At 35.8% G+C, this 24,639-nt stretch overlaps 1 protein-coding gene across 1 annotated transcript in view; it reads left to right on the top strand.

Moving 5' to 3' along the window:
- Positions 1-24,639, top strand: part of LOC150085929 (arylsulfatase B-like) — a 167,309-nt gene that overhangs the window by 126,472 nt on the left and 16,198 nt on the right. The window contains exon 8 of the mRNA XM_090373587.1: positions 12,048-12,341. Coding sequence (XP_090229713.1) covers positions 12,048-12,341 — 294 coding nt within the window. The remainder of the gene's footprint in view (positions 1-12,047; positions 12,342-24,639) is intronic.

The following is a 24,639-nucleotide window of genomic DNA, read 5'->3' as shown; positions in this document are numbered from 1 at the left end:
GGATGTAATACGATTTGAGAAATCAGTGCCTTTCATATTAGATCATTGTGCTCTTTCTCAAAGTGAATTTTATTGCATGGCTGCTCATAACATCCCAAATCAATAAAAGGCCTACTGTTGTTAATATTATTATATATACACTTATCCTTAATTTAATAATTAAAGACAACAGCAGCTTTCAATAATGCCAATTTCCACAACACAAGTTGGAGGTTTTAATGCTCCTGCACCCTACTCAGACAAAGAAAGGCAGTATTGGAGGAACTTACTGTGAAATAAACATGTTTCTTCTAGTGCCCATGTCCAGTATTACATGGCTCAAACCTTCCATAAGTTAGAAAATAAAAGTCGACATTCCTGACTGACCAGCATCAGGAAGAGTGACTTGTTTGGTACTAAAAACTTTGGTACTTTTACAGTGTACTGATGTGAGACTTATTTAAAGATGAAAGTACCATCAGGGGTAAAGGGAAGGGTTTCTGCTTTTGTAAAGGTGACTGCAGTGGTCTCAGACTGTTTTTAAATTCTATACAGTGAGACCAACTGCTGACATTACTAATAGCAAATTCTAATTGGGAATCATTCAAGGAATTAATTTTGGAAGTTACTAGGCTTTTCATACCAGCTAAGAAATATGGTTCAAGGTTTAGGCCTAATTGGATGTCAGATGAACTAATGAGACTCATGGCAGAGAAGAAAAATGCATGGGATACATATAAATTATCAGGAGACACAGAAAACTATGGTAGATATAAGCAAATCTGTAATCAAGTGACAAAGGAAGTTAGGCAAGCAAACGCAGATTACAAGAAATATTTTAACAAAAGATGCAAAGAAAAACACAAAGACTTCTTTACTTATGTAAACTCTAGAAAGAAGGGAATGAATAAGATTGTTCCACTTGATATTGATAGATTGACTGTTGATGGGCCTGCTTGGGTACCTGACAAATTGAATGAGTATTTTGCATCTACATTCACACGTGAGAAGTTATTTAGAGAGGGGAATGCTGAAGTTTATCAAACTCTAGCAGGGAGCTAAAGGATTTTGTAATAATGTAGAGCAAAGTGTAGGAGAAATTGATGAAGTTAAACATAAGAAAGGCACCTAGGGTGGAGGGGATTAATCCAGTTATATTAATGGAGGCAGCAAGAAAAGTAAGCAAACCCTTACCCATAATTATGAGAATATCCTTGGAATCAGGGAAGGCCCTCACAGACTGCAGATGTGCAAATGTATCCCCAATTCACAAAAGGGAATCAAAGGATTACACGAGTAATTACAGACCTGTTAGTTTAACTTCTTTTTGAGGAAAATAATGGAGTCACTGGTTAAAGAAGCATTCCAGGATCATCTAGGCATGACTGCAGTTATAGTTCAGACATAGCAGGGGTTTGTTAAGGGGAAGTCTTGTCAGACAAATTCCATTGGATACTACAATGTGGTCACAAAGGAACTGGATGCAAAAAATAATTTTTATATTATATACTTGAATTTCAGCAAAGCTTTTGATACTGTTGCATGTGGAGGAGTGCTATACAAATTGGAGCAGTATGGCATTAAGGACAAGTTGCTGCTATGGATAAAGGGATGGTTGTGTGGAAGATGACAGAGTGGTAATCAATGGACACTGCTCTTCATGGATTAATATTATTAGTGGAGTCCCCCAGGGTTTGTTGTTGGGCACAATGTTGTTTTGTATATTTATCAGTGATATTTACGAAGGTATATCGGGCTTAATGTCCAAGTTTGCAGACAATATGAAGGTTGGCAGTGTTGTTAATGACAGCACACTATTGCAACAAGATCTAGAAAAGTTGGGCAGATGGGCTTAGAGGTGGCAACTGCAGTTTAGCATTGACAAATGCAAAGTATGGCATATGGGTAGCAGTAACTCCGGAGTAACCAACCAACTGTGTGGTACTACACTTTAGGTAGTGGAGAATGAAAAGGACTTGGGGGTAATTATGCAGTCAGATATGAAGTTTTCTGAGTGCAGACAGGTTGTCAGAGCAGCTTGTGGGGTCTTGTCAATGATATACAGGAATTTTGCTAGCAGGGATGAGGTGATTATCCCTTTGTATAAGGCAATGATCAGGCTACACCTTGAGTACTTCATACAGGTCTGGAATCTTCATTTTTAGAAGGATCTAGAGCTACTGGAATGAGTACAGAGAAGGGCTATGAGATTGGCGAGAGAAACAAAGGGTTCCTCTTACCAAGGACTTAAGTTCCGCAAATTGCAACGTATGGAGACTAGGCACCTGCGAGGTGATCTGATTGAGGTGTATAAGGCCTTGAATGGTTTGAGCTGGCTTTGGCTTAATGTTAATAGGATTCTTCCTCTTGCTCAGATGTGCACCTGAATGGGCATAAATTCGAGTTAAGGAAAGACAGTTATAGAATAGACGTGTGGAAATTTGCCTTTAACCAGTAGGTGGTTGATTGCTGGAACAAACTTCCATCAATCATTGTGGAAGTTGCCTTAAATAAATTCAAAGTAGAGGACAAATTTTGGAGTGAATGGATGGGTGAAATGGGAAGATTTTTTTTTTTTATTGGCTGATGGTGTATAAGCTTGCTTTTTTATATTGGGTGTCTCTGCTAATGCTAAAGAATATATTGCCAAGTCAGGAATTGGCGTAAAGCTAGTTTGATAAATCCTATTTATTTTTACCCCATATGGTGTGTGTGTGTGTGTGTGTGTGTGTGTGTGTGTGTGTGTGTGTGTGTGTGTGTGTGTGTGTGTGTGTGTGTGTGTGTGTGTGTGTGTGTAACTAACAGAAACAACAGGAGTTAGTGGACACTTTTTGCACTAAGGAAATAGCATAGCTTAGCAGTAGTGTGATATTCTGGAGGATATTCACCCCGGGGGCTCACATCTGGTGAGTATGGGCTTGGCAAACCCAGGGTCCTGAGCTGGATATCATCATTCTTCTCTTTCTTGGTGATTCCTTTCTACTTCTCTCTCTCTCTCTCTCTCTCTCTCTCTCTCTCTCTCTCTCTCTCTCTCTCTCTCTCTCACACAGGGGGGTAACTTGGGAATTTTTTTTTTTTTTTTTTGGCTGGTGCAGCATAAGCCTCAGGCTTCCTTGTACAATATGGCCATTAATAATAATAATAATAATAATAATATTGAAATCCAGGGACTCCCTTACTCCTCCTCAATATGTATATGAATGTCTGTTAGATAGTCCTAAGAAGCAGTCATAGTATTTATTTCATAGGGACTGCCTAATTGTTCACAGTAGGTATTCCTATGAAGTAGGACTACCTTCTGTGAACACAGTTGTAAATCAAGTGAACCAGTTAATGTTTCTGTTATTTCACAAGAAAATGTATTGAGCTAGAATTATGCAGACATTGTTGGTTGTAGTTTCATTGAGGAATTCCTCCCTTATATGCTCAGCCAGACTGTTGGGTTCCTGTAGGTACTGGAGTTATCATGGAAGAGGTTGATTCGTGAGAGAATGGTAATTCTGACCCTGTTTATGTTGAATGTATTATGGTAATCCCTCCATATGTGACAGGCCTGAAAATCCTTCTGTGATAGGTTGAATATATACAATACTTTTGGGCTTGAAGTGTGAACTTTATGATTCTCAGATATAGTATAATGTGAAACATCGCTTTGGAGTGGATTACCTTTCCTGATGTTATTGATGTGTTCCTGAACTCTAGTCTTGGAGATTGCAGAAAGTTAGCTCTACAAAATATTTGTTGTATTGGAAATCCAGTTATTAGGTGGTGACAGGAGGAGCAGAGTATTTGTTTCGGATTTTTGTTGCTGGTGAATTGTACCTGTACACTGTGTTTTTTTTTTTTTTTTTTGGCTAGTCTGTTGACTGTTTGCCTATACAGGAATGGAGTGGGAATACAAGTTGGGATTGGTCTGTTTTGCACGAAGGGTGGGAGATATGAAAAATTTTAAATGTATGGGCCATAGTTAATTTCTCAAGGTGTTGGTTCTTCCTGAGGATGGATATGATAAAGTCAAGTAATATAAAATAGCTCTATGGATTGCTCTTTGATGATACCTGTTTTTATTGATGTAGGGAATTGGTATAGTTTAGAAGCGACAAGGTATTGGAAGGTTTTCTGAACAATGACAGTGGATTTTAGCTTGTTGTTAAATGTTTATATTAATGTCTTAAAAAGTGGAGCATTCCATTTTTGCATTTTTCCATACAAAGCCTAATGCTGGAATTGAAGTTATTAAAATCATTTTGGAAAGATTCTAATTGTGTGCTGTTCTCAAATGGTGAAAATATCATCAATGTCTTAATAACAGTTAAGCTCTTGGGGGAGAGGAGTGGTATAAAAATTAATACTATCATGCTCTAATTGTGCTATGAATATTTTTGTAAGAGGGGATTTCCTCATGCTTAGTCCCTCTCTTGGAGAAAATAATTATATTGATCTACATAGATTTGGATGGTTGCAAAATTCACAGTGTTTCTGAAATTAGCACTAAAAATAAACCCGGGTAGTTCCAGTACAGGCAGCCTTACTTATGGTGAGTATCTCCTCTAAAGAGACCTGGCATATCAAGGTTCAACTGAACCTTGAAATGCCAGGTTTCAAGGTTCAGTTGAACCTTGACATGCTTCTAATGTTTTAAGTGTAAACTGATGTGGTAACACTTCAGTAAATGCATTTTAAAATATATTCACATGGTATAACAGTGTAATTAGTTGTTATGTAATCTATATATATGACTAACAATGTGTCATCACTTTTCCACAGTTAAGAATCAAGTATGCATCCATTCCTGTAGCTCATTCAGCACTCTTAAAAGAAAACTATGAAAATGGTAAGCTTCTTTTGGAAAAATTTGTACAAGGATCATAGTTGGCTATTGTGTGGAGATTTTAGAGTTATTGGCCTGTTACTTGGCCAATAACTTGGTTACATAGAAATGCTTTGCTTTGTGTGCAAATGGGATAATTGAGCAAGAAGTTAACATTGAAGATGTGCAAACTTCTCTCCTAATCACAAAGGAGGAGGGGATCAAAAGGCAAAGTAATTTCTGACCTATAAGCTTGACTCCTCTTTCAGGGAAAATAATGGAGTCAGTGGTTACAGAAGTAAGGTAGGATCATCTTGACAAGAATGAAGCCATATGGAATTTGTGTCACAGCACAAATTTGTGAAAAGGAAACATTTTTCTAAACAGTCAAATTAGCTATTATGATACAGTGACAAAGGAAATGGATGCAAAAAATAATATTAACATCATATATTTAGATTTTAATAAAGTTTTTGGGCTAAGGTAAAGAAAGCCTGAATGAGAAGCACGCAAAAGTTCGATGAAATTTACTGGTAAAAGTACTTTGCCGTAACGGCATTTGTATTGTTGCTCGCTCGGTAAAAGATGGTGGGTGTTATTGGTCTGGAGTAGTTGAATCCCACAGGAGCTTGAAACCCTCCCGAAGTGGAGGGGGTAACCTGACCTTTTCTCTTTAGAATCGCTAATTGAATTACGAACAGAGTCAGATTGGAAGTTCTGCCGTTGTAAAAAATGTTCGTAATGTAGTTTCACCGGTAAACTTTTTCGAAAATTGCCATGCTTCTCATATGGGCTTCCTTTGTTTTTTTTTTTTTTAATAGACAATTTATCCACTAGTCCACCAGTGATTCTAAAAAAAAAAAGGTCAGGTTACCCCCTCCACTTTGGGAGGGTTTCAATCAGCCATGGGATTCAATTTCTACTCCTGACCGATAACACCCACAGTCTGTTTACCGAGCAAGCAACAATACAAAAAAATATGATAAAATTTCTTTATTGTTATTTTTTAAATTTTATTATTAATATTTTGCTTATTCATTTTTTTGGCACCTCCGTAGCCAGGTGGGAAGGAGCAGCAGTGCATAGCACACGCTTCTTGATTAAACTGGGGTTCGAGCCCATCACCACCAAATACGGAGGATGCGGAAAGGTCAGGGAATGACCACCGCATATCCCGGAGCAATATGGCCTTAGTTGCTAATGCTCCTAAAACCAAATAACTAACTAACTAAATAACTAACTAGCTTATTCATTTAATATTTTGTGTATTATTATTACTAATCTTATTTATTTTCATTCAATATTTTTTAATTGGGTTTAGCAAATCATAATTAATAGAATATCATTTTCCATTTATTAAAAAAGCTAAAAATTTATTTTTTTATAATTAACACAAAAAAGGAATCACACAGGCACCAATAGACTGGGGTGTAAGTGAGAGAAGGTTAATGGTGTCAGCCACTGGTTTGTTATCTCTAATTATTCTAAATGAAATTATCTGTTCATTTTATCACTCCGCTGCATTTCATAAATTTTGAGACTTCAACCATATTTTATCTGTTTTAATTTATCTATACCATAGGTTCCCAAACGTTTTCGGGCCACCGCCCACTTTGCAAGAATTTTGGCCACTTTAAATTTTGTAACGCCCCCCATTAAAGCAGTTTTCCGCGTTCAAGCCGTTTGATATTTTCGAAGTAAATAGGAACTAATGATACATTACTTTTATGCCGTTAAATTATTGAAAAAGTAGTGACCAATATGTGCTTCATCTTGAACACAGGTACAGTCAGTCCTCGTATAGCATGATAGTTGTGTTCCTAGAAACCCTCATGCAATGCAAAATCGTGCAATATAAACAACAGGCTCTATGGGAAAAATAGGGTTAGGTGCTGACCACCCAAGATTGAACACACATTTCTAACCAAAACATTACCAAACACAATAAATAATCATAACAAAATACTTAAGTATTTTATTACGACTATTACATAATAAAATATTGCTAATGCTTTTGCTTCTATCGTAAGCAAACTTGTTTTCTGTTGATTTTCTATCCAAACAGATGACAGCCGTTCCATCTCTTCCAATTCTTTGTGTCTTAATCTAATGGATTTTAATTACACTTTGAGTTGTTCCTGCTATGAAAGTTGTTTTTATTTTCTCTGCATTCTTTGTAATTCTCGGCATTGCCTCATTTAGGCCTGTAGCACATGCAATATCACATGGTCTTTCATTTCGCTCAAAGTGTTTCACAATTTCATATTTTTTCTCTATCGACAGAGGCGGACTGGCCATAAGCCTTACCAGGGAAACCCCCGGTGGGCCCGAGGCCGGTGTGATTTTGGCCATAAACCATAGTATGAGGCCACTATAAATTTTCCCGGGTAAGAATTTTTGACTCAGTCCGCCTCTGTTTATCGATATTGCTTTTCTTTTTCTCTCTGAATCTGTAGTGTCTTCGCCAGGACGCTTGCTTTTCACACCTTTTAAGTATTTTACTCATTTTTAGGGAATAAAGCACAATTACAAAACGAGGAGGCACGCTTGATACACATAAACAAAGCTGCGCACGTGTAGCAACTTAATAAACACCGTAAAGGCCGAGATACACTATTAACACCTCACATTTCTAGGGGTTACTACCATAAAACAATAAAAACAATTTCCAGTTGCGTTTCTGCTAGTGGAATCTGTTATAAACTGGTAGTAAACTCGATCTAATTGCACTTGCGATTATACCGATTGCTGGAATTGTGTTGGTTTTACGTTATTATGGTGAAATGTGTTTCCCCTTCACTGATATAAAAAACATAAATACTTTTCAGAATCTTCTCTTCATTCCTATCGTGTTGCGTTCGGTTGGGGTGATTCTGCGTTCGACTGCCATTTCTTGTAAACACAAAGGCGAATTGTGCATAAGCGAATTCGGTTCGTGTTATATAAGATATCGTTCCCCTATTTATAAATCGTGTATGATCGAATTCGTGTAGTGCAAACACGTGTTATACGAGGACTGACTGTATTGCTATTCTGATTTTGATGAAACATAGCCCATATGTAAAGATTGTAAAGTGTATGCTCAAATAACATTATGCACAGTTTCATACAATGGTTTAAATATGAAAATTTGTAATACATATTAAGAGATTGCAAATGAATTAGTAAGAATCTTATAGTAATAATTAAAACACCATCAAATGTATTAGAAAATTGTTTATTTCAAACTTACAAAGTAAAAATACAAAGAAAAAATAACAAATTAATGTGAAAGATAAGCCTGATGCATTTTTAAAAGTTTGTTAATATCGGGTTCAACTTTCGTTAAAAATAGTTGTAAATCGGCACGCTCAGTTATATGCAATCGGTTCCTTTTCTTAGATAGTAAATTCACTACAGCACTAAACCCATGCTCAGCCAAATAAGATGGAAATGCAATTAAAAATTTCTGCACTATTTTCCATAATCCAGGGTACAGTGTCGGTATTGATTTCTGAAGCTAGAACTCTTGGTATCCACTTTTGAATTTTATTTTTAGTTCTTCATTTGTTGTGAGTTCTATGAGTTGCTCTTCTAAATTTGATGATCCTACTGTGTTTACATGTGAGATAGGATCTAGAACCCAATTTGGTATATTCATGTTTAGAATATCCTTGAATCGCTCATTAAAATCAGCATGGAGAACCTCCAAGTTTTGGCAGGATATAAGTAAATCTTCCTTTTTGAGAGACACTGCTGATAAATTTGAAAAGTGGCTATATTCCCCTCGGCCTCTAGATTCTGCTTGAACAGAAGAAGTTTCCCCACAAAAGCAGCAATAACGTTTTTTGTTTTAATTAAATTCCATTCATCACCTTGTAATTGTAGATAGACTTCATTAAATATTTTATAGAGGTCTGTCAAATAAGCGATGTCATTTTTGGATGTAATCAGATTGGCCCGCAATCCGTCATCTCTGTTTTCTAGGAACTCTAGTACTGAATCAGACAAATTGTAAAATCGATTCAGACAAATACTTTTTGAAAGCCAACGAACTTCTGTGTGTAGCAGTAAACGATTGAAATCTTCATCGTTTTCACTACAAAGTTGGCTAGCAATCTGTCACTCAATGAATTGCTTCTAATCTTGTTGACTGCTCTAATAACGTAATGGAGTGACGTATGCAGGCATTCACTTAAATTCTTCACAACCAAATGTTGACGATGAAGAACAAATGTATAGCGAGTACATTTGATACTGCTTGTTTCAAATGTGCTATGAAACCCTTGTGGCACCCTGTCATTGCTGGAGCACCATCAGTAGCAGCAGACAAAATATTACGAATAGGAATGTCTTTCTCCTGAAAAAACTTATTCATGGTATTAAATATAGATTCTCCTTTTGTATCCGTTTCCAAAGTTTTAGCAAATAATAATTTTTGACAAACTTTTTCTTCTTTTATGAATCCTACGTATGATAAGAGTAGTGCTTCATTATTTGGGAGAGTTGATTCATCAAGTTGAATGGAAAATTGGCATGTCTTCAAATAATCGCACAATGATTTTTCAAAGTCTTCAGCCATTTCATCGATTCTTCTTTGCACTGAATTATTGCTCAAAGGAATTTTCCTGATGATATCTGACACTGGCTTATGAAGCACAGTGTTTATTACTTCTTTTGCTGCCAGCAAGATTAATTCCTCAACAATTGTGTGTCGTTTTCCCACTTTTGCGATTAATAATGAAATATTATAAGAAGTTTGTAATCCGTCATTATCTTGTTTAGTGGACGACGCAAAAAAAGTTTTGATATAGTTGGACGTTTAAAATATTTTTCTTCTAGTACTTGTAAATAGGACAAATCTTTATCCTTTTCATCAGCATGCATTTTAGTCAAATGCTCTTGTAGCCTAGAAGACTTCATTGCTTCATTTGAAAATACTTTTTGGCAAATCAAGCACATAGGTAATAATTGGTTCGTAGGAGACTGAATAAAGCCGTATTTCAAATACTCAATACTGTATTGTCTCTTCTGCAATCGACATTTCTTCTTAGATTCAGACATAATGAAGTAATAAAATTTGCAACGATATTCACAAATTAAAAGATTTAATTTACACTTTGTATGACTCCACTTATCTATCACACTTTTGACTGATGATTGTAATGAAACTTATTCCTAAACAGCAAAAATGTACCTTTCAAAAACATTTGTTGCTACTGTTTTGCTTTATTGCTTCTTATGTCAACTCACAGTAGCTCGTGTTGTCGCATTTCAAAGGCCCTAGGCTAATTAGGGTGGGTTTAGAAAAATAACAGAAAAAGGCCTAAAAAAATACACACTTGATGTCACATTTTTGTCATTTGCGTGAAATTCAATAGGTTTTGAAAATTGAAGTGGGAAAATCGAAGAAAACAGTTCTAGCTTCACCTATAGTGAATTTCAGCTGTGTCCATAGAGTAAAAATTGAACTGGGTCCACTGGACCCCGAGGAGATAAAAATACGGATAAGGAGCCACCAACCCCTAAAAGGCCTGAACGCCCCCCAATTGCTTCTGAACCCATTATCGCCCCCCCCCACCAGAAGGCTTCAGCGCCCATTGGGGGAGCAGTACCGCCCACTTTGGGAACCTATGATCTATACCTTTGGACTTTTCATGCAAAAAATCACAAAACGTTTTCCAGAAATCAAAATAGAAAAGTTAGTCACTTATCAGGTACCATTTTCCTGCTACATTTTGGGTTCCACCACAGCTGGATTAATTAAAATCATTACCAAGGAATTAATAATTTAGTGAGGAATTAATAATTCATTGCTAATTTGGCTTTAGAAATATAGAAAAGAAATTTAAAATATTTCTTTAAAATAATATTTCTTTAAAATAATATTAGAAAAGAAATATAAAATATTTCTTTTTATAATTCTCACAAATAAACAGATTTGTGAGACAGATTTGTCTGAACATGAATGAATACTTCAACAACACTAAGTGATAGAGCCTGTGACTGTGGTGGTATTATTAATAGAATTTAACTAATAATACTATTAAAGTATGTGTGTACAAGTGTGCACCTCATTCCATTGTTATTCTCACTAAATTCCTTGCTAGGATTTTGATTAACCCAGTTGGTTTGGTTTGGTTTTTTTTTTTTTTTAGGAGCATTAGCAACTAAGGCCATATTACTCCGGGAATATGCGGTGGTCATTCCCTGACCTTTCCGCATCCTCCATATTTGGTGGTGACGGACTCGAACCCCGATCTAATCAAGAAGCGTGGGTTACGCACTGCTGCTCCTTCCCACCTGGCTACGGAGGTGCCATTAACCCAGTAGTGGTGGCACCCAAAATGTAGAAGTAAAATATTGCCTGGGTCACCTGACAAGTGACCAACTTTTCTATTTTAATTTCTGGAAAACCTTTTGTGGTTTTTTTGCATTCTCCTTGAGAATACCAATATTTCCTCTTTTCTTAATGCATTGCAGTACTTATTTTATTCAACTTTTTATTTAAAAAAAAACTGAAAACACAAATGTATTAGACTCTTCCATTTTCCAGTTTAAAAACAATTAACTCTCATAATTTTAAACACGCACATATATTTTTGCTTGCAGTGTGAACAAATACTTTCAAAAAATTAAAAACATTTATATTATATATTAGATACTATTATTCACTTCCATTTTCAAATTGTTTCAAAATTTATTTCAAATTTGGCATGCTTCATAGCAGCTGAAATTTGAAACTATAGCCTTGCTTTCTGCAGTGTAACAGCCATCTAGAGTTTTGTGTTCCTGTCATTACTGTGCAAAAACAACAATAAATCTTTCAAAAACAACAATGGTAAGATTCAATGTTTGTTGAACCAGTGGAAGAGGAAATACAAGTAACGTGAAATTATAAACAAATGGGCAAATAAAGGTGGGAAAGACTTTGTGGTATGTCAACTGATTGGTGACCTGCCATGCTAATAATTGCAAAAGGTGATGGACCATCTGATGTATTCAATTACTCTGCGAAATGAGTGAAAAAACACATCAGAAATTATTGCAGTAAAAGTTTGTCTATACTTAGGAAGGTAGAAAAAATTTCAGATTTTTAATTGTAATTAATGGCTGATTGTCATTTTTCATGGTCAGACGTCACTTCCACTGCCAAATTAATAATAGTAATATGCCTTTAAGCATACACAAAGCATTTATTTTGTATGTTAGGCATTTTGATGAGTTAGGTATTCATTAATTGCTTTTATTTTAATAAATTCTCACACTTTATTTATAGCTATGATGTCAGTTGTGGATGACTCATTTGGAATAATAGTAAACAGTCTTAAAGCAGAGGGACTACTGGACAATACTATTATTTTATTCACAACTGATAATGGTGGTCCTGCTCATGGGCTGAATGGTAATGCTGCATCAAACTGGCCATTGAGAGGAGTGAAGAGTACCCTTTGGGAGGGAGGAGTTCGTGGAGTTGGATTTATTTGGAGTACTTTATTTCATAAGAAAGGTAGAATTTCCAGACAGTTGATGCATGTTACAGACTGGCTACCTACTTTATATCATGCTGCAGGTGAGCTTCGTTTAATTTGTATACATAGATAGATATTGTTAGGGTTTAATTGTAACATACTATTATATAAATATTTTTGAGAGATCTTAAGCAAATAAGATGTTAGAATCAGATTTAAACATTAGTTTATTCTACTCATCAAGAAAATACATCAGTGAGAAGGTAGCAAAGGTGGGAATGATAGGTATTCAAACCCTTGATGTGTATAAATTGTTTCAGCTATTAGAATCTACTTCAGGTTTACTTCAAATTACTGATAATCAAAATGCCTGCATTTAAAAAAACCCACTATCTGAAAACACAGATACCTCAAAATGCCAAACAGGATTAAAATGCCGATATGGTCAAAACATCAAAGTGGCTGAAATGCCAATTATTCAAACTGTCAACTAGTTTGGTTTTTTTTTTGGTAGTTGTTGGCACATCGGCTTCTGTGGCCATAGTGCACCTCCCAAGGTTTTTGCAGTACTTTGATCCAAGCCCGAGGCGGGATTCGAACCCGCAACCTTTGGGTTGCCAGGCAGGCACTTTACCCACCTGGCTAGCCCGGTTGGCCTGTCAACTAGTAAATGCCACTTATATAAAATGTCAACCAGTTGAACTTTGTCAAATTTTTTGACAAAAGTTTTTTTTTACGAGTTTTGTGAGTTAACCAAGAATATGTCATGAGTTATACTCATGTTTTGTTTAAAATTTGAATGTCACCAACCAAGTACATTAATGTTTTTATTATTATTATTATAAACAATAGAGATTTATTTTATTGAAACATAAGATTTTACTCCCTGACCAAAAAGATTGAACTTACAGGTGACCCCCGTTATTATTTTATTCGCAACTGATAATGACACCATTATCAGTTTTGAATAAAATAATAGTATTGTCCAGTAACATATGTATTTGTGAGTTGCAGTTGGTGCCATAGGATATTTCCTAATCAATAATAAACAGTAGTGAAAAGATGCACAAATGTCGGTCACAATATTTAATATTTAAATATTTATACATATAAAATATTCTGCATTATATACGTATATAATTATGTGGAACTACTTACGTATAAAAATTAAAGTTAAAATTCCAATTAAAATCATGAATTTAATTGATATAAATTGATTTAATTTAATTGATGAATTTAATCATGAAAAATGTGTAGATTTTGGGTTTAACTTTGGCCCTCTTCCAAATAAAATAAAAGAAATATTAATTTTAAATCCCCCCGCAGCGTTACCACCCAACAATAAAGTCAACCGATCCTTCACCGCTTTGAAACCTGGCGTGTTTTTTTCTTCTTTCAATATGAAACTTCTTTTAGGCATTCATTTCCACAAAAGTCATGCTTCATCTATGTTAAAAACTTGTTGAGAAGTATAACACATAATATCCCTCTTCAATAATTTTAACAAGTTCTTTTTTGAAAGTTTCTGCTCCTTAATCTGCACTTGCGGCTTCTCCCTTGATTTTAAATCTATTCAACCAGCCCTTACTAGTTTTAAATGGTTCCACATTTTTTTTTTTTTTTTTAGGTGAGTTTTCTTCAGATCATCATATTGGCTAATATCTCTCCCTCTCTCTCTATCTATTTCTTTTAATAATATTTAACTTAACTGAATTCTACATTGGATATCTTCAATAAAATTAGTTAAAGTCTTTCCATTTCAATCCTAATAGCCGGCCTAGCCCTAGTTGCTTGCAGTGGAACAGCTATCTTTCCCACTGCTAAAATTAATTCTTTATTTTATTTTTTTATTTATAATTGTTCTTAGTTAAACTTGCAAGTCCTAAATTATGGCACACATCCGCTTGTCTTTGACCAGAATCGATTCGCTTCAAAATGTCTAATTTGATTTTCAAATTCAGTCTTTTTCTTACATTTATAGTCTTCGTACTGTGCTTAGACGTTGTTGCTTTTTCATTCTTATCGGCTATTATTAACTCTTCGAAAATGTGACTGCGTTGGTTGCATTAATTATGATACAATGTTCAAGTAAACTGTCCGTTTTGCACGATGTCTAATATGGTACTGAGTGATGAGTAGACTTTGGATAAATGCATATAACGCAAATATTACAAGCAATACTTGATCATTTTTTAAAATGTTGATCTTGGAACTACGTAACAAGTCACTGTACTGCAATTAAATTAGCATGTGAGAAAATTTCACTGAGCGTGGGAAAATTTCTCAAGTCGGCCTGGGAAACGTTTTAATGCCGTTTTGCTATTCATTTTCAAGCTATCGACTCCATCAAATGAAACGATTTCGTTAAATATGCCAAAAATGCAATCTGTAAAAGATCATTATAGTGATCTGCAGCGTTATAGTCAGATAGGGGTTATAATATAAGAAAGCGTTATAGCGAATCAGCATAAAGCGAACCGCGTTATAGCGAATCAGCATAAAGCGAACCGCGTTATAACGGGGGCCTGCTGTATTTGTTAAAAACATATCCCTGATTGAAGAGATTAATATGTTGGTAATATATTTTGGCTATAATTTAACAAAATGAACATTCTTCTCTTTTCCCTTGTAAATGATCTGCATTGAGACCTTGATCTATCATATTTTTTAATACATATTTTGTTCTCAATTTATTTAAATTTGATCAGTTAACAGAACTGCTGTAGTTGATTGATTTAATTTGGCTCTCAACAATGTCTTTCTCAATTTTGTTTGATAGCGACGAATTAATGTCAACTAATTCAGATCCAGTTTGGTTCTCAACAGTGTCTGTCTCAATTTTAGTTGATAGAAGCAAATTAATGTTGACTAATTCAGCTTGAATGGGGAACAGGCATTCTGTTTGTTATCAGACACTCAGTCTAAAACACTGATGGATCCAATATCTTTCTATTTTAGAAGATTTAGGAGAAGTCCAGTTGGCCTGCCTCTTTAAAATCAACTCATGCACACCTTCTCGATGGTAAGCCCTGTTATGTCACTTTGGTGGCAAAGAACATGTACAGTGGTTTTCTTCAAGGTGCCTGATCAGTACGAAGAAACAAATGGCCCTCAGTCCACAATGGCTTTCACTCCCCCTCTTATGGCATCGAGAGGATCAGAGTGGAAGCAGAGGGTACTAAGAATCCCTGGGTATGACCAGACCGCAATGCATGGAAACTGAACTTGGCCTGTTACAATGTAAGATTGCTCATCGGTGAAGATAGGATATTATAACTGGAAAAGGAATTAGAAAATGTGAATTGAAATATCATCGTCTTGGCAGAAACAAGAACAAGAAATGAATCACTTATAAGTTTATCAAGTGGAGATCTGCTGTACACCAATGGAAACAGTGAAAAGAGCGAAGGTGGAGTTGGCTTTCTGGCAGTGGCAGTTCATGACTCTGATGTTTGGGGGTGCCGCATCTTAAAGTTACATTAAATTGCCTTGATTATAAGACATCTAGACATACACATTAATAATAATACGCAATTTAAAAATACTACAAAACATTAACTAGACATTTACCATTCACAGACTTGAACTTTTACTTAAAAACAAAATCCATTTTTCAGTCTTTATTTGTTGAAAATAGATTAATAACTTTTTCATTCAAGTTTCTTGCACTGTTCAACAAGTTTTTCTCTATTGAAAGCATTGCTTGAGCATTTAGCCTTTCCTGATTCATAGTGCTCCTTAAAAATGTTTTTATTCTTTTTAATGTTGAATGGCAGTGTCCAGGCTCTGAAGTAGTCATCAGAATGGTCAAAAGAACTATGCGATATATATGTCAACACTTATGTATCGCATACTTCCTTTCGCTTCAATCATTAGTGTTTTTGAAGGATTTTCACAGTACATTGAATTCCTGATTTTTAGAATGGCATTCTTAAAAGTTTCCTATATATTCATGTATTTTAACTGACTCAGTTTCTCGAGATTGCATTTGATTATAAATAATTTCCACTTGAGGCATTATCTGATGGAAAAGTGTTAATCAGAACTCAAATTTTTCATTACTCAAGATGTGCAAAATTCCAGTTGCTTCTGAAATCGCCCTATCTGCATTTGCTGTCGCTTGTAGTTCCTCCATGCACTTTTTTAAGGATTCAAAATGTTTGTAAACACTGTTCACGGTGTGTATATTGAAGTTCCATCTTGTAGGGGAAGGTTGGGCAACATGGCTGTCCATGTGCTTTCTGAGAACAGAGAGACGCTGTAGTGATCTCGAGAAAAATGTTGGTATCGACATGAGGTTCGAAAAGAATATTCTTGAATCTTGAGTACTACTTGCTGCATTTCTCATCATCAGATTCAGTTGGCGTGCATAGCAGTTAATAAAATGTGCATTTTTGTACACTTCTTTTATTTTAGCCTGAACTCCCCCATTCTTGCCTTTCATCACACTTGCGCCATAAAATGTCTGAGCAACCAGTTTTTGAGTATTTCCTTTGAGGATTATGTCTAACTGATCTAGAATGCACTTTGATATTACATCTGCTGTTTGGGTTTCCGGAGTGAAAAAATCCCAAAAATGCTCAAAAATGTCTCCATTCAGTTCATATCTCAGAACAATTACCATCTGTATATGTTCTGAAACATCTGTTGTGTCATCAGCCATGATAGCCATGAATGAAACTTCTTTAATTTTTTTTTTTTATTTCATCCCGGCACATTTGCAGCAAACAGTCAAGAATATCATTCTGAATAGTTTTTGAAATGCCTTTAAATGCTGCATTACTTTCTAAATGGTTCTTTAAATTGGAATCTAATGTACAGGCAAAATTTATTAATCCTCTGAATACTCCTGGATTTTTAGAATCCTCTTTTTCGTCATGTCCACGTAAAGGAATTTCAAATTGTCCACAAAATTTAATGCTATCTATTATTTTAGATACCTCATGATTCTTGGTAACTTTTCCATTATGTTTGCAGATCGAAAGTCTGTAGGCCTCACTAAGCTGTTCTTTAATATTTACGCTTCCTAAAAGCGATAGTGAAATCACATTATCAATGTGTTTCTTCGAACTCTGGTGTTTTAGAGTTTTTCTTTCATTCTGTTTATGTTTGTAACGCCACTTTTTGTCCACGTTAAGTCACCTCCGAACAGTAAATATGGAAAACAAAACAATGCATTTTTAATTTCACAACCACAAAGCTAACTTTTCCTTTGGTGCCATTCAGTTTTAAAACTGCAAATATATTTCTTATTCGTTATTATTACTTATTCCGCTGAGAAACTGAATCTTTGATGTGGGGCGGCCTTCTTTTTTAATCGCATTTTTTTTCTTGGAGAGATAATTCTCAAAAACTAAGTTGCTGAAGTTTATTCAGCAATCTGTCACACGATTTACTTCATGGGGAAGCATGGAGGCCATGATCAAATCAAATTTCACAAAATTGTGTGTCGTAGAAATAATGTTTTACTTGCACATCACCTCATAATATAACTTCAACTTATCAAGTTCAAGCTCAATTTGCAATTAAGCTGTAATCACATAATTACACTGTTGAATGTTGAGTATTGACTTAACACTGATTATTTAGTTACTTAATGGGAATTCGGGCAAATAACAAAAAGACACTGACATTGTGGCTACACACCCATCATGGTCAATGATGAAATCTGCACTGCACACTTTACAGTGACTTTGATTCATTTCACCTATAAAAAATGTATATTGGCATGTTGCCAATGGCAACTAACTACCAGATATTCACTGGAATGCAAAATATGTTACTGCCTGATGCACAGTGCGGCCTACAGTTAATTAAACTTCAAAGTTGGAAATGATTTCATGCTTTTATTTGTTTATTATTTAAATGATTACTGGAAATAGAGGATGTGCATACTATATGTGGGTCTTGTTAATAAAAATATTCATTGCATTGCATTGTTCTTCACAAAATTTCATATAACTCCGTTCACTGTATATCTATATTTAAATAGCTGGGAACGCCACAGTGACTATGGATGAGCCGCCCCTGCATTCTGATCCATAAAGATATAAAAAACAACATTTTGGAATTCAAAAATACATCACCACGGGTTTCAAAACTACTACTCAAGATTTCTAAGAGGTACAAACTAAAGGTTATAATGACATAAATGACATATGCACCAACATCGAGCTATGACGATGAAGAGGTTGAAGAAATGTACACCGAATTTGCGAGACTTCTAGATGAAACTCACAACACCATTATTATGGGGGACTTTCTGTTCACCTTTTCTGTTCAAGAAAAGGTGAACAGAAAGTAAACATGGAAGAGCCCAAATGGATTAACAACTAATGAAATTGACTTCATCCTCACTAATAGAAGATAACTCCAGGGGCTCACATCTGGTGAGTATGCTCTTGTCACACCCAGGGTCCTGAGCCGGATATCATCACTCTTCTCTTTCTTGGTGATTCCCTTCTACTTTTGACTCTCTCTCTCTCTCTCTCTCTCTCAAGGTAACTGGGGAATTTTTTTTTGCCTGGTGCAGCATAAGCCTCAGGCTTCCTTGCACCATATAGCTAATATTAATAATAATAACAACAATATATTGTGAATGATGTTACTGTCCTGAACAAGATATAGGTTGGAAGTGCTCACAGAATGGTAAGATGCACACTTGATATAGATGAAAAGAAAGGAAAAAAACTGACTTGAATAAATAATACAAGTTTGAGCTTCTGAAGACCTTTCAGAACTAAGATATCGACAAGGAATACAACAATTTTTGAAACCGATAAAGCCTGAGAAACCTATAGGTACAAAGAAATCCAAAGAAGAAAAAATTAGTCAAGAAACACTTGTCATGATGAACTGAAGATGACAAATGAATGAAGAGCAAGATAAACACTGACAAGGAAAAAATTGAGTATACTGAGTTATGCAAAGCCATTAGAAAGAGACTCAGAGAGGACATAAGAAGATTTGGCGAAGGTAAAGAAAGCCAACACGAGAATACTGCAAACTTCGGGAAACTAACCCGGAAAAATTGGTTTTTCGCTACCGCCGTTTCTCCATTCATTCTCGGTAAATAGGTGGTGTGTGTTATTGGTAGTGGCAGTAGAAGTTGTTTTTTCCTATTTTAAAACAGCGGGAAGTGGGGATGAACACCCTAAGACTGGGGCAGTCCAGAGGGTGTACCTGTAAGTAAATTTCAGCTGTGAAAACACTCATGAACTCCAATACTGATTTTAATAATGGGAAGAAACAAATTAATAAATTTTTATTGGTATTGACAGTAGAAGTCGTTTTTTCATATTTTAAAACAGCGGGAAGGGAGGAATAAACACCCTAAGACTGGGACAGTCTGGAGGGTGTACCCATAAGTAAATTTCAGCCGCGAAAACACTCATGAACGCCAATAATCTGCTTTTAATAATGAGAAAAAACTAATCAGTACATTGTTATTGTCTTCTACTGCCACTACTGATGACATGCACTATTTGTTTACCGAGACTGCAGGGAGAAACTGCGGTAGCGACAAACCAGTTTCTCTGGGTGAGTATCCCAAAGTTTGTGGTAGTTCTCGTGTTGGCTTTCTTTACCTTAGTCAAATATTTCTATTTTCTTTACCTTAGCCAAAAAATGAATATAAAACACCATTATGCCTGGCATATGTGGATTATGAAAAGGCATTTGACTCCATACACACGAAAAGTAGAACAAGCATTAAGGGAAAACAAAGGACTTAAATAAGCAGCCATGAGCAGTAATACAGAAAGACAAATGATACTGAAACTGAAGAATAGTGATAGTGTACTGATAAATACAAAGACACGATTCAAATAGCAGAAGACTACTGTAAAGAATTATATAAGGAGCGAGGAAATGATGCAAGCAGCAGAGAAGATGGATCATAAATTAGCAACACATACGGCATATCCTTCCTGATGAGGTAGAACATGTATTGAAGAAAATGAGAATCAGAAAGCCCCTGGTGAAGATGAGGTCACTGTAGAGTTTTTTTAAAATTGGGAGGAAGAGACATGACACAGAAACTGGCAAGACTCTTCACAAAATACATTAGGAAAGGCGTGATGCCTAAGGAGTGGAATAATGCAATCATAATTTTGTTGCATAAGAAAGGAGATAAATTGGAAATTGTAGAACAATTAGCTTGTTGTCCCACATCTTCAAGTTGTTCACAAGGGTCATTACTAACAGATTAGAAAGAATATGTGACGAGAATCAACCAAAAGAGCAAGCTGGCTTTAGGACAGGATTCTCAACTGTGGATCACCTTCATGTTATATTGCAGCTAATGGAGAAAGCAAATGAATATAAAACACCATTATGCCTGGCATATGTGGATTATGAAAAGGCATTTGACTCCATACAGCATAAGGCAATGTTTCGGCACTGGAAAGACAAACATAGACATCTCATATATTATGATTTTGAAGAAAATATATATATGAGAACGCTACCTCCTTTATTAGACTAGACAAAGACACTAGTAAATTTAAAATTGAGAAAGGAGTTTGACAAGGAGACATAATATCTCTGAAGTTGTTTACTGTTGCCCTTGAAGAAGCTTTCAGAAGATTGAATTGGTTTCAGCAAGGAGTCAATGTGAATGGAGAGTAGAAGAAGAAGAAGAACTCTTTATTGCATACAGAATGCACATGCCGTACACAATACCCTTCACGGCTACAAGTCAGGGGTTGTACTTAGACTATTTACGATTTACAGATGACATTGTGATCATGAGCCATGATACCAAAAAATTAGAGGAAAATCTTAATCAGTTATGCAGAGCTAGTAAGGATTTCAGACTAAAGATGAATTTGGCTAAAACAAAAATAATGAACAAGTATGCTACAGAAAGAGATATAATCATTGAAGAAGCAGTAATTGAAAAAGTGGATTCATATACTTATCTGGGACAAGCCATTAGCTGTAATAATGGTAAATGGCTAGAAGTCAATTGAAAAATAAATTTCGGATGGATAACATTCAGGAAATAAAGTCACATACTGAGGAGCAATATCCCAATTTGTCTGAAACGTAAAATAATGAACTAGTATATACTTCCCACCATGACTATGGAAGTGAAACTTGGGCACTCACCAAAAGAATGGAAGAGAAGCTGAAAACTGCACAGCAAAGAATGTAACAAATTATATTAGGAATCAGACTGTTAGATAAGAAGAGAAACACATGGATTAGGCAGCAAACACAGATAAAGGACATTCTTATCAAAACTAAAGAACTGAAATGGTCTTGAGCAGGACACATAGCTCGATGATATGATGACAGATGGACTAAGAAAATAACAGAATGGTACCCAAGAGGAACTAAAAGAAAATCAAGATGACAACAACAGAGATGGACAGATAAAATTCACAAGTTCATAAGTAGTAAATGGATGGCCATTGCACAAAACAGAAGGAACTGGAAAGTTGCTGGAGAGGCCTTCATCCTGCATTGGATTGAAAATGGCTGATGATGATGAATTCAGCTTGAATTTCATCAATATTATGTTGGTTTTCTGTCATTAGTGGTAGACTATGAGATTTTTCATTGTTGTTTATCGATTCTTCTTCAATTTCATATGGTTCAGTTGAAGAAAACCACTATTTCCTAAATTTAGAAACCTGTTGACTCACCAATACATGTTCATTTTTGCTTTTTCTCTTTTGAAATCCTGAGGTTTTTGTTCATTTTGATATAGGGTTTATTAAAAAACAAATAAAATGAAACAATATATTAGTTTTTTTTGGCACAAAATCATGACAAAGAAAGGTTCTAACCTCACAGAATTGTCTATGATTGTGTTCTCACTCGTACAAATTGCATGTGCCCATTGAAATTCAACTTGCGAATAATGCATCAGAGATACTAGTGCTGTAGTACATTATAATGTGTGACAGGCATCAGACATCAATAATGTGACAAACGCACATACAACTTCACAGAGCATCAACATGATGGTGATGTGCCCTCCCCACATAGTGATATGGTAGGCAACCTAGGCAAATGCCTAGGTTTCCTATCATATCATTATGGCTCTGCATTTATTGACTGCATTACTTTAGTAAATAAAAAAAGAAATATCATTTATTGAATAAGAATGGCAACCGTTAAAATTATATGAACAAGTGATTGTCAGTCTACTATGTTTGGATAGGTAGGTGGGTGGAGTGGCATCACATAATTGGATTAAAAAAAAATAGATTTTGTCAATCCTTTTAATTAAGAACCTTAATACAAATTTATTCACGATTTATAATTTGTGTTTGGTTTAGCCAGTAGTTTATTATTAATAGGACACACAACCCACTATATGCATTGCAGAGTGTACTTTTTTGATAACAGTTTTCTAACAGGTTCAATTTTTCATTTTTCTTTGAGCATACATCTTTTATGATATATATGATAATATATATTTTAATATATTTTTTCTGACATGAATCACCTGTCAGTTGTTTTGATGCATAATTTCATTTTTTGAAGTTATAAATTTGTGCTGTGAGCTCTTCAGCCCATTCTTTTTAAAAATGCTTAGGAATACTTATATTCATGAAACTAGTTCTTCCAGCTTCCTCCCCCCCCCCAGCGCCAAGCTAATTCAGTTGTTGTTGTTGTTTGGTTTTTAGGAGCATTAGCAACTAAGGCCATATTGCTCCAGGATATGCGGTGGTCATTCCTTAACCTTTCCGCATCCTCCGTATTTGGTGGTGACGGGCTCGAACCCCGGTCTAATCAAGAAGCGTGTGCTACGCACTGCTGCTCCTTCCCACCTGGCTACGGAGGCGCCGCTAATTCAGTGATATAATTACTGGAATGGACCTGTGATTGCTTGCATAGTATACTGGGTTTTCTAGTAATACAGTGGTACCTCGACATACGAGTTTAATTCGTTCCGTAACCTTGCTCGTATGTCAAATTGCTCGTATCTCAAAGCAATTTTCCCCATTGAAATTAATTGAAATGCCATTAATCTGTTCCAGCTCCCAAAAAACCACCTCAGTTGTTTTTGTTAAGTGTTTTTGAATAAGAAAAATGTACTGTATTTACAAGAAGAAACATTTATTTATAAATAACAAATACATATTCTATAGAAACATAATAAAAGAAAAGGTGAAGTGCTTACGGAAGCGTATAATTTTCGTCATTGGTCTTCGCTTTTTTTGTCACGCTTTGCTCATTTTCACCTGCAGATCGTTTAAAAAAACTGTCCAAGGAGGTTTGTTTCTTCCTCCCTTTCAGGATATTGCGGAAATGTGTTAGGCAAGTTTCGTTGAACAACTCCGATGCACGACCAGTTGCAACTTTTTCGGGGTGATTTTTATCCACGAACTCTACAACTTTCTCCCACATTCCCAAGATCTCCTTTATATTTCTTGTAGAGATAACCTTCTCCATCTCTGGCTCCTCTTCAAAACTAATTTTTCGTTGAACCACCATATGCTGCTGCGAATGTAGATCGTGTAACTCCTCGGTTGTCAACTCCTGAGTCTGTTCCTCGACAAGTTCGTTCACATCTCTCTCATCCACCTCCAGACCCATGGATTTTCCCAGAGAAACAATCTCCTCCACCACTGACACTTCGGGTTCCAATCCTTCAAAAGCCCTTTCAGCTACAGCCTCAGGCCACAGCTTCTTCCATGCAGATATTAAAGTCCTCGTTGTAACACCCAGCCAGGCCTGATCAATAATTCTTAGGCATATCACGATGTTAAAGTGGTCCTTCCAGAACTCTCGAAGGGTAAGGTTTGTGTTCTCCGTCACTTCAAAGCAGCACTGAAAAATGTGCTTGGTGTACAACTTCTTAAAATTAGAAATCACCTGCTGATCCATGGGCTGCAGGATAGGAGTGGTGTTGGTTGGTAGGTAGAGAACCTTTATAAACTTGAACTCTTCGAGTAAATCATCTTCGAGATTTGTTGGGTGAGCAGGGGCATTGTCGAGGACGAGAAGGACTTGCATGGGTAGGTTGTTTTCCTGTAGATATTTTTTAACAGAAGGGCCAAACACCAGGTTTATCCACTCCACAAAGAATTTCCTGGTGACCCACGCCTTCGGATTTGCCCTCCACATAACTTGTAGTTTTTCTTTTAAAATCTTATGTGACTTAAAGGCTCTGGGATTTTCCGAATGGTATACTAGCAGAGGCTTGATTTTGCAGTCGCCACTCGCATTGGCGCAAAGTGCTAGAGTTAATCTATCCTTCATGGGTTTGTGACCTGGCATCGTCTTCTCCTCTGCCGTTATGTAAGTCCTATTCGGCATCCTTTTCCAGAAAAGCCCTGTCTCGTCACAGTTGAAGACTTGCTGAGGGATGTATCCTTTGGCTTCTATCAGTTCGGAAAACGTTTTGATGTAAACCTCAGCTGCCTTCACATCCGAACTTGC

The sequence above is a fragment of the Mastigoproctus giganteus genome, chromosome 5 (genome assembly GCF_048544385.1).
Source record: "Mastigoproctus giganteus isolate SK-2022 chromosome 5, ASM4854438v1, whole genome shotgun sequence".
NCBI classification, from domain to species: Eukaryota; Metazoa; Arthropoda; class Arachnida; order Uropygi; family Thelyphonidae; genus Mastigoproctus; species Mastigoproctus giganteus.
Note: the sequence above shows the minus strand (reverse complement) of the source record. Positions and strands in the feature narration are given on the sequence as shown.